At 38.6% G+C, this 14,264-nt stretch overlaps 1 protein-coding gene across 3 annotated transcripts in view; it reads right to left on the reverse strand.

The window, feature by feature from the left end:
- Positions 1-72: 72 nt before the first annotated feature.
- The window catches only part of TBC1D23 (TBC1 domain family member 23), a 32,820-nt gene continuing 18,628 nt past the window's right edge, over positions 73-14,264 (reverse strand). For 2 of the 3 annotated variants that reach the window (XM_083611912.1, XM_083611913.1), the window contains exons 11-20: positions 12,867-13,037; positions 12,288-12,330; positions 11,848-11,957; positions 10,947-11,089; positions 10,139-10,183; positions 7,577-7,665; positions 4,502-4,637; positions 3,332-3,526; positions 547-1,724; positions 73-496 (exon numbers count right to left, since the gene is read on the reverse strand). In XM_083611912.1, the coding sequence (XP_083468038.1) occupies positions 1,643-1,724; positions 3,332-3,526; positions 4,502-4,637; positions 7,577-7,665; positions 10,139-10,183; positions 10,947-11,089; positions 11,848-11,957; positions 12,288-12,330; positions 12,867-13,037 (1,014 nt within the window). In that variant the 3' untranslated portion in view covers positions 73-496; positions 547-1,642. The remainder of the gene's footprint in view (positions 497-546; positions 1,725-3,331; positions 3,527-4,501; positions 4,638-7,576; positions 7,666-10,138; positions 10,184-10,946; positions 11,090-11,847; positions 11,958-12,287; positions 12,331-12,866; positions 13,038-14,264) is intronic. The other variant, XM_083611914.1, reaches the window with a different exon arrangement.

Below are 14,264 nucleotides of genomic sequence, written 5' to 3' on the forward strand. Positions count from 1 at the left end.
ATAAAGAAAAACAGATTACAGTACATTGCTAAAATATTTAAATCTGCAGAAATGACATCGTCGGATCAAACATTTTGTATCTGAACCATTTGTGTTCAAATAGTACTGGTTTATTTACAACTGCAGTTTATAAACAATAACACAAACATCTTTACATTAACACTATGGGGGGAATCTGTGTTGAAGTAGGCACAAATTGGAGGCTCTTCAGGAGATTTTACTTTAAAGGAGAACTGGAGAAAAAAAATACGTAAAATGACAGCTCTGGGACAGAATTATAAATACAGGAGCATTGGCAGAGGTGCAGTTCATGCAATGCATCGTCAAATACTTCTTTTAGTGTTGTTCATTTAGATATGTTTAAAAACGGGAGTTAGTTCCAGGATTAAGGTGCCATAACTTGATTCCTACTAAGAACGTAACCTTAAAGAACTGATTTGTTATAAAGGTCAGCTTAATTTATTTTGTGATGATACCGCAACAGAATCTTTTGCGACTGCAGGTGTTCAGCTTTGCTTTTGTTTTCCACAGCACATTTAACCCAACAGGTTTGCAGCCTTTCATATCTTCATGTACTGAACTTGCTCCAGGATACAAAGAGCATTCAAGTTCCTCTTAAACATTTGGTCAATATGTGATAGCTACAGATTTGCAGCAAAATCTTGTAATTCTCAAGCAGTGAAGACATTATTTCAAATACTTAAGTGACATGACTTGAAGAGGGGGAAAAGGCATATCATATGTATAAAAAAAATCACTGCAAATATGTAGCTCTCTGATCACTTTGCCTCACTTGCAAAGAGTACACCTTCAGTCCATGCCAGACAGTTTCTGAAAAGATAATCCAACAATTATGTTTGTCTCCCCATCATGGCAGCCAACTTCGATATTCCATCACAGGAATTCTGATTTCAGCATCCATTCTAATGCTGACCATGGCCCAATAAAACCTCCACTTTCATAATAACCCAGCCGCATACTTGCGAGTGTAAACTTTTCATTACGGCATCCAATTCAACATTTCAAGTTTATTAATTTAGCCACTATTTTTTTACTTGATAGCACACAGAAGACGTTACACACCCACCCAGTTTAGTGGACTGCAATATTATTTTTAGCTGGGTCCCAATTTTTCCTAGTTCTATTTCCTAGCCTATGTATTGTTGTCACTCCTTGATGTTTCACCCAGCAGATCAAACCACATATTCAGTGCTTCGGGCCTTTAAAAAACAGCTGCTACTTAACAGTTTGTAATATTAAGAAGAAAATGGGTTTCAAATATTTTCCCATTATCTTAGAAGTGCTGTGTGGCTTCAATACAATTCTTCAAAGTGATCTGTGTATTGAATCGCTCTTATTAAGAACAGGTCAGATCCTCAAAAGCTACTTGAAAAATAACTGACATTTATAATAAACAACTTTTACAAAATCCAAGAGTGTTAAAGTAAAAGACTTTAAAAATATATTCAAAATGTATAATTTACTCCTATCTTAAACCTGCTACCCAGGCACTCCCATCAGTAAACTGAAAATGTCCTCTTAGGTTAGTATTCCACAGGAAAATTCATTTTAGGTCCATGTGCAGTATCCAGGTTGTCATTTTTTCTTTTTTTAAGACACAACTGAAAAAGTCTTTTTCTCATTAGCTTTCCAGGGCATCCAGAACTTTCATAATCTGTTGCTTTATGGCTTTGGTAGCATCACCTGCATTTGGAATCAAATACCTTAAGAAATGGAAACAAAAAGAACATTTGTTGACATACTGAACAAATTCACTGTTGATCAAAGATTTAGTATAGAATCGTCATAGAATCGTCGAGCTGGAAGGGACCACAAGAGTCATCTAGTCCAACCTTCTGCAATGCAGGAATCTCAACAAAAGCATCCGGGACAGATGGAGATAATAGAAGGATTAAAAATATTGTTTCATAATGACTAAGGCTTCTTTTCAAATAGCCACGTTAATGCCTGTTTGCTGCTTTCATATGCAATTTGTAAAATAACTACTATATCACAGCCCATCCAGCTAGAATTTCCTTGTGTAAATGGTTGGGTAATACCCACTGCAGGTACACTTTATCTTGCTGACATATAATGAGTTATAACCAAAGGCATCTTGGAAGAGCACCCTCAGGTACCACGTGAGAAAAGTGGTTGATTTGCACTCCTTGTATAAGTCTAAAGGTGATATTCTTAAGCAAGTCAAAACCTGAAAACTACTAAAGAATTGACTTATACCAGCACTAGCAGCCTCGTACCCTGGATTACTCAGGAATTCTAACAAAGAAAAACCCCCAGCAATTTTGAAACTAGTGGTTAAAATCAGTAGTTTTGAAAGGTCCAGTCTGCCATATTGATTCAAAATAGCATCCAGTTGTATCCAAACACAAATCACAACCTTCTCCTTAATCATAGAAATTTGGTTACTGTATCTTAGGTAAAGGTACCCCTGACCATTAGGTCCAGTCACGGACGACTCTGGGATTGCGGCGCTCATCTCGCTTTATTGGCCAAGGGAGTTGGCCAGCATGACTAAGCCGCAAATCAGAGCAGTACACGGAAACGCCATTTACCTTCCTGCAGGAGCAGTACCTATTTATCTACTTGCACTTTGATGTGCTTTTGAACTGCTAGGTTGGCAGGAGCAGGGACCAAGTAACAGGAGCTCACCCCATCGCGGGGATTTGAACCACCAACCTAATTGGCAAGCCCTAGGCTCTGTGGTTTAACCCACAGCGCCACCTGTGTCCTGACTGTATCTTAAGAGGTATCCAAATGCATACTGAGTAGGAAAGCAACTTTCCAATATATATATGTAAAAGCTGTTTTCTGCATACTCAAAAGTTCTTTGCATCCAACCCATTTGCATCCAACCCATTGCAGGAAGTGAGAAATAAAAACCTCTGTCCCATGATGGTTGAATGGAGACAGCCATTTAATATGATCCTGTAATCATGGGATGTTTGCAGTAATAGTTATCGCCTAATAAACAGGGCAATTTGCACAGGCTTTAAACAACTTAGGTGAAAAGCCACTGAAATGGAAACTTTTAGCACTTTGTATGTCTTACCTCCACATTTAAAAAAAAATCTTGGGAAGCTATGTAGTTTGAGGCTTTGGTAAGAAAATCTCATAAAAAGTCCAGCAGTCAGAAAAGGCGAAAGAGCCTTTCAGAGGAAGTACGTAGCATGGAATGCTAAGAGTGTCTAATTGTCTGTATCACGCTATTTGGATTTCCCAATCTGATCTCAGAGGAGAAAATGCACTGCAATTGATTGGGAATAGTCATGTGTAGATGAGTCTGAAGCAAAACACAAACAAACAAACTTACCTCTCAATTGCCAAAATCTCTATGCCCGAAGTGGTGCTATTTCCATACTTGAAGGTTATTAATTCAGGATGTTTTTTCTTGGATGTTATTTTAACTACAGAGTTTAGTGCCTGGCGAGATTGTATGTAAGCAAATCCCTTTCGGGAGGCAATTTCCCTCAGACAGTACATATGTGTTGCTGTTACTAGAAGATGACTGTGAACAAAGTAAAAAGAGAAAAGGTTTTTTTTGTCAGAAATACAGAGGGTGGAATCCAACGTTGCATGAGCAGAATCATGTTTGTACACAGGACTACACCTTTCTACTCCCTTATTACAGACCTCTGCACAAAATGCCTAATTTGCCCGAGGCTCCCCCGACTTTCCACAGCAGAATTTGAGGTCATGTGCAAGACTGCAATGGAGAGAAGGTGAAGTCCCATTCCACAAGCAGAAATCTGTTCCACTTACACATAAAGAACATAGGACACAATCCAGAGATGGAAAAAAACATGGTGGGAAAAGTAGCAACAGTACTCATTTCCTGAAGCAAATGCCTCAAAAGACTTTGTAACCACTTATAAATATTTATTTCAGAATTAAAATGCTGGTTTTCCTCTGACAGAACATGACAGTGCTTTAACCCAGCTGATACTGGAATTTCTCAAACTGTTTTTCTTATCATTGGGTGAAATGTTTCTTGGGATGAAGTCTCTCACCATTACCTCTACTGTGAAAATATTTTCTGAAGGGACCTCACAGTGAAAAATCCATGAGGTACCAGGTCATACAAACAAATTAAACACGTACAAGTACCAGGTGCCTGCTATAGTATTAGAAAACTCAGTTTTTTAGCTTTTCTTCAACAAAGAAGGTGAAAACTAGACATGATGCCAATCTTAAGCATGTTTACTGTGACGTGAGTGTCGCTGAGATCAATGGAACTCAGTTCCTGGTAAATATGTCTAGGACTAAAGAGTTTGTACACTGAACTCATTCCCAGATCATGCAGATCTTCACCATGAGATAAACAGAAATTCACCTTGTAGTAAAAAAGATGATTATGTGAATCCACAAAATTCTCTAACACATAGAAGTCAACAACTATCAATACCAAATATCTATCTATCTATGATATTTATGTACTTTTTATAATAAGTATTAGTGATTATAATTATCCATCCAACAATACCTTGGAAACATGTGTCCATTTTCTTTCACCTCTTTACAGGGGAAATGAAACTTTATGTCTGGTTTATTTATCCAAGTCTGGATGTTGACAATCTCTTTTCGATCATCATCCGACATTGAGGAGCTGTCAATTTCATCTGTTTAAAAAAGAAAGGAGTGATGTCACATGGACAAAACATAGATCTTCGTCTGACGAAGTGTGCATGCACACGAAAGCTCATACCAAGAACTAACTTAGTTGGTCTTTAAGGTGCTACTGGAAAGAAAAAAATTTTTTTGTTTTGACTATGGCAGACCAACACGGCTACCTATCTGTAATTAAAAACTGTGTCTTGTTTTTTATGCTAGATCATTTTAGACAGCTGGGTCTACTCTAGGCATGACAAAAATCTGGATCTAACCCTGTATCTATCACATAACTGAATTCTCACATTTTCATGCTTTTCTTTGCATTTTTGTTATGATGCATTGTCCAAGCCTAAAGTTTCAGTTCAGTTGCAGTTCCAAAAATTAATAAGTAACGCTGCAGTGTCAAAAGTAGGTCATTTCACCTCAAATCTTGCTTGCCTATTTGGTTTAAGCTTCCTAATGATTTTGCTATTATGAAAGTTATTGTTCACGGTAGGAGCAGGGCTGCAACATGGTTTAATCTATTAATCATATGAATCAAGCAAACTAGGGTGATATACAATGGTAATTCTCTTCTGCCAGAAGTAAACTCATCAGCAGAACAGGGAGGCAGATCCCTAGCACCGTTGAGCAGATTTTGTTTTGGGAGAGGGATAACCAAAAATTGTCTCCTTTCCTGTTCCACTGATGGATTCCCTTCCTCCAGCAGACAGCCACCACTGGATACCACCCTCTTGATAAATGTGTATAAAAGTGCATGTAGATAATAACAGCATTTCCAAAGTAAGATGCATGTTTGTTTGTTTTTTTGACAATGCACAAGTCACAGCAGGTATTCACAGAAGAAACACAAGAGACGAGAAAATGCCTCTTCGAAGGTGGCACTTGCCACCTGCAGTTTTTATAAACACTTGACTTTTTTTTTAATGTACCTATTAAAAAATCTGCTTGCCTGATTAACTCGGGGCAATTGAATTGTTTTAATTAAGTAATATGAGCTATTAATTAAGTTATGCTTCCCTAGTTAGAGGAAGGAATTTTACTCATTCTGACACTGAGTAGGAATGCACAATTATGGAGCAAAAGTTTACAGTGGCAGTGACTTCACAATTCAGAAAACAGCATTATCTGCACAAGAGGATGTTAAGTTCAAAGTCTGCTAATTCTTCTGTCTTATCACTCCTTAAATTGATTGACTAGAAGACAGGAATGGAATCATCCCATTTCGTTATCTGATTTTTCCATTCCATTTTTGTGTCCTACTTGTCCTAAATAAAATATTGCACTTTATTTTCCTAAATAATGTATTGATCGATGCAACTGAGAGTTCCAGCACGAGTGCAGGTCAATCCTAAAAGCAACTCTAAATATAGTATTGGGAGGCCAGTCAGCTGTCATTCCTAAGTGATTTTAGATCACATGTTTTGTGAACAAAATGTTCTCATTGCTGGACTCACAAATTCACTACAGGAATTGACAAAGATGGATTTTTTTTTCATTCACAAAAGCCATGTCCTGAGAGCACCAAAGGGCCAACTAATACCCCCTCGTCTCATTGCTCTTTTGTCAATGTCATTTTTTGCTATTTTGAATGCACTTTTTGTCAAGGTTGATTCAGCCCTTTCCCTGTGGGGGGGCCTAGAGCAATTACCCCACAGCCAGTAATAAAAATCCTGATTTCCCTGGGCCCCTGATGGATTCTCAATTTAGGAAGCATGTTTCTCTATCTGACCCTTTTACATGGTTTTGTATGTTTTGTGGTATTTTATGCATTGTAACTTGCCGTTATTTCTGTTGATTGTAGTTTAGTAATTCTTTATGGTAAACTGTCAAAACTGTAAACCATTTAATTATTATCTGCTGACATTTAACTTTACTATTATATTCTAAAGAATTATTGAATATTTCTTTATCTGATGCAAGCTGTTTATTTTAAAGTTATGTTTTTATTGTGACTTTTTGTAGTGGATCAGATTGTTATTGGGTGTGGTGTGATCTTTGCAGTCTTATTTTGTTGTTTCTTCAGCTTGCAAACTGCCTTGTGTGTACTGATCAAGAAAAGTGGTATACAAATTAAAACTGAAATGAAATATTATTGGGTGGTTGTCAGTGAGAAGATCAGTAATGGCAGATAGGCTTCTCTATTGTCTCCTCTTGGCAGGAGTCTCGCGTGTGATTCTGGTAGGTTGTGGCCTCACTTCACATGAGGCAATAGTAAAGGTCTAGTTGGCGTCCTGCATTAAATCAGGAGATGTCCTAGAATTCTCAGGGCACGTGAATGATGCCCTCAACAAACTCCCCCCTGCAACCTTATTGTCCTAAGGTTAAAGGTAAAGGGACCCCTGACCATTAGGTCCAGTCGTGACCGACTCTGGGGTTGCGGTGCTCATCTTGCTTTATTGGCCGAGGGAGCCAGCGTACAGCTTCTGGGTCATGTGGCCAGCATGACTAAGCCGCTTCTGGCGAACCAGAGCAGCACACGGAAACGCTGTTTACCTTCCCGCCGGAGTGGTACCTATTTATCTACTTGCACTTGGATGTGCTTTCGAACTGCTAGGTTGGCAGGATCAGGGACCGAGCAACAGGAGCTCACCCCGTCACGGGGATTTGAACCACCAACCTGTGGTTTAACCCACAGCGCCACCCGCGTCCTAAGGTTAGAAGCATGCTAAACAAAACATATTGACTGCTTTAGTAAAGTGACAAGTGCATTTAACTCAACAGATCCCAGAGTAAGTTCAGGCATTGGTTAAAACACCTCTTTGGTAATACATCTAATGGCTTGCAAGACGGGACATGTGAAGGGGGAAGGAATGAGTTTCTGTGCAGTCAGTCTGAAATGGGACCCAAAATCCTCGGGCTTTTCCTCCTCCAAGGGAGCATTCCTTCCCCCTTCACGTGGAATTTGTTTATACTTGATTTCAGATAGAAGCATTCTCTACCATACCAGTATCATACTCTTCTTCATCTCCAATGCTGAAAACCGGTTTCACGCCTCGGTACGGTTTCCCCACTCGGTCACTGCTGCTCACATGTCTGTCGACAAGGGAAGATTATAGGGTGGGGGTGGGAGAGAAAAATCCTACGTGTTAAGAAAGAAAAAAGAAACTGGAAAAAAGGACGACACCATGATATTTCCCATAGCAGCATGCAACGGCAAAAGACGTGAACCTGTATGTGCAGCCAAAGGATTCCAGATGAAGACAGCTGGCGGTGAGAAAAAAGCAGAGAGTGGCCAAACGAGCCACGCTGGATTAGTGAAAGCAGACAACAAGGGCTGAGTTGTATTATAGTGGCGTGGTCCATTTTGGAGAAAATGGTGAAACTGCCTTCTTATTAAACTGCAGCGAACACAGCTCTCTCTAGCAGGTCAAATAATCTATGTCAGAAGTCAGAAGCATCTTTAAGGCTCTCTCCTAATACTGAGTTGCGCTATTGGGCAACTATTTCACACACACACACACACCACAGCTTTGGTAGGTTGGAAAGTTGAGAGTCTTTAAAATAATCTCTGAAGATACCTTCTTATGGAACAATACAACAGCCTCAGCTGGTACAGTATAAACGATGGCATCCCCTCTATTCAGTTTTCCCCTGCTGCTGCTAGCATCTTGCCCATTCATCTTTTGTTGACTTTCTAAAAATATTACTTGGCATAGATACTGAGCATGACTCAATAAAGAGGCACATGTTTCCAACTTGTCACACATTTCCTAACATTCAGTGGCTGAATGTTTCCTCTGAAATCTTTCTACATTCTGTTTTTGAGAGAGAGAAAATGACGATGCTCATATTTACACACTGCTGTTGAAATTTAAATTCAATTGCTGTTAAAGGGGTGGGGTGGAGAGAAAGAGGTATCACTCTGTTCCTGAAGGCATATCTTACAGCTTTTGCTTTCTAGGACTCGAAAGTATTAAAAGTGGATACTACTTGGGAAAAGAAAATTGTTAAAGGGGGAAGCAAACAAATGCGCTACCCAAATAAAGCAAAGTCGGGAGTGCTCATTAGTAACTTAAGACAATAAGCATCAGTAACACTGACAATGTACACATGAAATGGGCAGTGTGACAGACGGGTATGGGGATGATACAACTTTAGTTTAGTTTAGTTGAAACTATGTTTGGGGGAAACCAACTACGGTTAAGTGTTATATTTGCATAGCACCATCTTGAGCATACATTTCTGGTTGCCTTAATGTTTCCATTCTCAAAGCATGCCTCCTCTGGTCAAGACTTTGCTGTTTAGTGGCACCAAAACATACTAAGGTAATGTTGCTGTTATTAAGTATGAACACATTGCAAAATTGTGGATCAGGGTTTGTTAAGTTGTAAACAACACATTATTTCTTCTGAATAAAGCCTCCAAAGAAGAAAAACCAATTCTCTGAAAAGGTAATTTACCTCTTTAAACTTTCACCTGCTCCTGTATGAACCTACTCCACAAAGATCTTCAGATAGAGTTGCTTCCAGGTGGTGCTACCTGGGGAAATTTAGGTTGGTGGCAGGAAGGGACAAAGCCTTTTGGAAATTTCCTTACGCCTCTGGAATGCACTTCCAGAAAAGCTGTGCTATGCTTTGTTGAAATGTAAGGAGCATTTTTAAAGATATGGAAATCTTGCTTGTTGAGAATTTGATAATGTGGTTCAATGGCAACTCTCTGTTGCAAAGAATAGTTTTAAGCAATATTTTAAATTGGTGTTGTTTTAATAGCAGGTTGTTAGATGTTTAAAATATGTGTTGGTTTAATTTTGTTTTATTTCAGATAAAATTTGCAAATAAATAAAAAATGATAATAAAAATACAACTTTTTAATTTTGAATGTGGGTATAATGTAACACTACTGTTCTGTTAAAATTCAGGTTGATATGAATTTTGCTGATCTCCAAAGATCTGCTTTCTGTATGCTGACACAGGTGCAGGAGGAAAAATTCAAAATCCATCTAAAGACCCTCTTTCAAAGGCAACTATGGTTGCTAGCTTCGTAACAAGCTTGTTCCAAAACAATGTTATAAACTGCCTTGTACTATTCTGATGATGAGCAGTATATAAAACAAACAAACAAACTGGAATCCATGGTTTCCCACTTCAATTGTAACAGGAAACTATGGTTAGTAAAACCTCCTGGTTTGAATGCTGTATGCTGCTGAGGAGCAAAGGGGCTATGTATGCAGGAAAAAGGATTACCACAGTTTAAGAAGAGATATGATTGTCTGAACATGGCAATCATGTTTAAAAGCTTGAAAAAGAAGTAATCGGTGTGGTTCATGATATGGAATAGGGGAAAGATGTTCCAGAACAAACAACATAATGAATATGAACAAGTACTGTGTATACAGCTTCTCTTTCTCTCTCTAGTTTCCAAGACAACACTTGAAATGCTTTAATAGCTTGATGTTAAAATAATCTGAGAGAGATTGTCAGTGTAACCAATGCTTACAAACATTGTGAAGTCATGCGAAAAAAGGACAAAGGCAGTTTTACTCAGATGGTTCAATACAATGGCTTACCGCTGCAAACTTGCTGTCTCAGGCCAGGAAAGATTGAAAGAAACTCTATAGCAAATTGGGGCAGAGGACAGAACAAAGTAATTAAAATCTATAAGAAAGAGTATCTGATTTATTTCTTCTTACTTGGCAGTAGAGTATCAAGCAGGAGGGAGTATGAGAAAATATGAAAAAAATCTTTTTCAATGAGCATTTTTTAAAAAAAGAAAGAAAAGAGCTGAAATTTCCATACAATGAATACTATTTCATGGATTTCAGGAGCTGTTAGTAAGAGCTGATACTCTTCCACAGAAGTAGTAATGTTTCAATTATGGCTTAATGTGCACAAAGCTATTTTGGAGTACGAGGAATGGTGGATAACATAATCCTGAGTTCAAAGGAAGAGATCACGATTAATCTGTTGGCTAAAATTTAGAAGTTCCTTTTATTTTACCAATTTTTACAAGGTCAAGTTATTAAACCCAGAATCCACTTTCCCAATAGCAAGACATAACAAGAGAGGCAATAGTTAAATGTGAGAATCTTTTCGTTGTCCAGTGTCCACACTCAAACTGTTCAGAGAGAGGTTAAATAGCTTTTAAGGGCACCAAAATTGTTTACACAGAAACGATGGAGCTCTAAAATGGTGAACAATCAGGTGATGGTGCTTGTTACAGACATTTTGAAGGAAGAAAGTTTCTATGAATCCTCCCCATCCTATGCACATTTACTCAAAAGTTAGTCCCACCGAGATCAATATGACTAACTTCCAAGTAAGCATGCACGACTTCAGCCAATAATCACTAAAAGCAGTCAGAGCAAAATAACTCACCTATCAACTGGAGTTGATGTATTTTCAATAAAACTAATAACTTTTTCTTTCACATTCACAGATCTCGTCTTGAAAGCTTCTGTCATCTTGTTGACCAAGGACTTGACACCCTTCCCATCAGTTGAACCATTTGGAGAATCGCCCTGGAAAAGAAACTTTTGCAGTTATTTGATCTGTACATAAGTAATCTGCATGAAGGTTATTGTCATATTTATCTCAAAGATGGAGACGTGAGCTAGTTAAAGGGACAATCTAGGATAAGGGGTGTGTGTGTGTGTGTGTGTGTGTGTGTGTGTGTGTGTGTGTGTAGCTATGTTTCCTTCACTTCTTGACCAATTAGAGAGTCAGATGGCTATAATTATTAATAGTTAGTCACTTTTCTCACAGATCCAAAGTGACTTATATTAAAACCAACTAAGAACATTCAATAAAAATCTAAAAGCACAGCTATACAGATAGAAGGCATACCGTACACATACCAATCTACTAAAATAGGCCACAGTGCCACCCTTAAGCCCAGGTAAAGAGAAAGTCTTTACCTAGTGCCTAAGAACAGATAAAGACAGCCACAATGGCTCTGTTCTACCTCTGTTGTTGGAGGCAACATACCCCCAAGTACCAGCTGCTGGGAATTGCAAGCAGAGAGTGCTCTTGCACTCATGTGTTGCTTGCAGGCTTCCCAAAGGCATCTGGTTGGCCACTGGAAGAACAGGATGCTCAACAAAATGGCCCTCTGGACTGATTCAACTGGTCTCTTGTGACATTCTTGGTTTAAGTAATATGGCTTGAGCTGCAAAAGCCTGGAAGTAAATGTCTTTGAAGACAAGTTGCAGGGGATGAATTCTGCATGAAAACCAGTCCAATCCACAGCTACACAATATGATATAAGAAGTATACTCACGTCAACTAAGGAGTTAAGACTACTTTTTGAGTACGAAGTACTAGCAATCCAATGGCCATATCCACTTTCTGGTCCTTCCACATTAATGTCTGCTAAGTGCTGTTGCAGTGCTGTGAGAAAGGACATTACATATTTTGTGTTGTATAGCACTATGCGTTCTGTTTTGTCCTTGTAACAAAACAGGCACCATTAAACCAATGTACACAGGCAGGCAGGCAGTCACACACACATACACACACATATAAAGAAATTAAAATGGATTAACTAAGATCAGAATTCGAGTCTGGCAGCAAGAAAAAGGAAATGTGCTGCGCTAGGTAGAGCCCAGCACCTTGATAAGGATGCAAACTGTCTCCTCCCCAGTCATCTGACTGTTCATTTAACTAGTGGAAAAGACATTTGAAAAGATAAAAACTGATGTGACTAAATGTAAATCTTACCCATGAATCCTCCTTTGGCAATGCTTACATATTCTTTATTTTTCTGCAATAAGAAGATTGTAAATCACTCTGGGAATACTAAAATTGCTGTTCTTCACAAGGTAAGCAGAAACATGAAACAGGCCAAGCATGCTTAGACTAGCTGTATATGGCATTTCATCGGAATATGGTTAGAAGACTTTGAGCACTCTGGTCTAAGAACTTGCATATATAGGAGTTCACAGGTGAATATTCTCTGTTATAAAATTAAGATAATGGCTTGGATCTAGACCTCTGTGAATAGAAGGGCTGCTTTCATTCGCAGAAAGGTCTTTGACCCAACTTTCAGTGAAGGAAAATGGGTACTATTTTTCATGAATTTCTCCTTCCTTTGCAACTTCTGGACAACCTTTCATTCTGTTCCATAGGGTCCCTAAACACTCTGGAGCAGGACTGGGGGGGGGGCACAAGCAAGGGGGGTTGTAGGATGAAGGGGAAGTAGCTGAAAAAATCACTTTACCCTACTCTACTCTTAGCATTATTTAGCTGGATAGCACCCACTATGTTTAAATACAACACATTCTAATATATTAGATGTACCTGTAAAAAGTGTGCCAGTACCATATTCATATACATATCCTCTTCCTCCCGGCCACTTCCCATAAAACAAAGATGCTCTCCACCAGCTATTGAACCAGATTCAATAGACTGTTTCTGTGCTTCTAACAAAGACTTCACAGACTGAGCAAATTCCGATGGGTTCTGGAGCATCTGTGAAGAAAGTCAAAGAACACATGTGTGGACTGAAAAGAGACTAAAAATCACTCAAAAACAAATGGATATATTTAAGCATTAAGACGCCAAATTGCATCTGCAGTCCGATTTAACTAGTTTTATAAGTAGTGCATGTATCACATTTTTCTATATAGACTAGCCTGCATTTAGGAAAACGTAACTGTGCAAAGGTCCTTAGAACATAGAGTCTAAAACATGGCCAAAATGGACCTCATAAATCAAAAGCAGAAATGTCCATACCTTTCCAAGACCACTTAAAACAAAAATAAAGGCATTTTATGAAGTTTATTTGAGTTCTTGACTTGAAGGCAAAGAAGTAAGGGAACCAGGTGTGTGAACATTTACTAAGGCATCTCTTCAGGGAAGCAAATAGTGTTTTTAAAGGGTTATTGCAAATATCCTCATCACCATCTACTACTATCAGCCATCGAAGTTGTGAAGAAGTGGAGGAAGGCACCTCAAAGCTGCAAAAAGTCACAGAGGACTTGCGAGTTGATTGTGCCACTTTCACTCCCTCAATTTGTGTTTTATTTCCACGTAAGGAGCAGAATACAAGAGTGTTGTTTTGTAAGTAAACATTGTATCATCGAAAGTGTGCGAAGTGTGTTGTGGCACTTCCATATTAAGTATGCCATAGACTAAAAAGCTAATACAGTGGAACCTTGGTTTCTGAATGTAATCTGTTCCTGAAGGCTGTTCGACAACTGAAAACGCTCAACAACCAATGCGCAATTGCCAATCGGCAAAATCCATTGCAAAAATGGAGAAAAAATTGAGAAACGCGCCTCGGAAGTCTGGCTTACCAGGATGGGCAAACGAAACATCTGTTGTTCTGCAACACAGTTAACACTCTGGAAATCGTTTCATTTAGGAACTGAATAATTATCACTTTACTGTAACTGTTACTTTATTGTTACCGCCTCTTAAATCTATAATATATTTAGGAAAGTTATTTGTTTGCTATGCATCTGTACACTTCTTAAGATATTGTAACTAAATGTTGCATGATGGCTCCTGAGATCAACCGTGTTTGGATACAACTGGCTGCCATTCTGAATCAAAATGGTGGATCGAACCTTTCAAAAACAGCACTGATTTTAACTACATACTCATTTCAAAATGGCACTGATTTTTTCTTGTTTCTTAATTTCCGAGCAGCGAACTAAAAATTGGTGGAGATCATGTCTATCCTTTAAAACAAAT

The sequence above is a fragment of the Podarcis filfolensis genome (assembly GCF_964270895.1).
Source record: "Podarcis filfolensis genome assembly, chromosome: 4".
NCBI lineage: Eukaryota > Metazoa > Chordata > Lepidosauria > Squamata > Lacertidae > Podarcis > Podarcis filfolensis.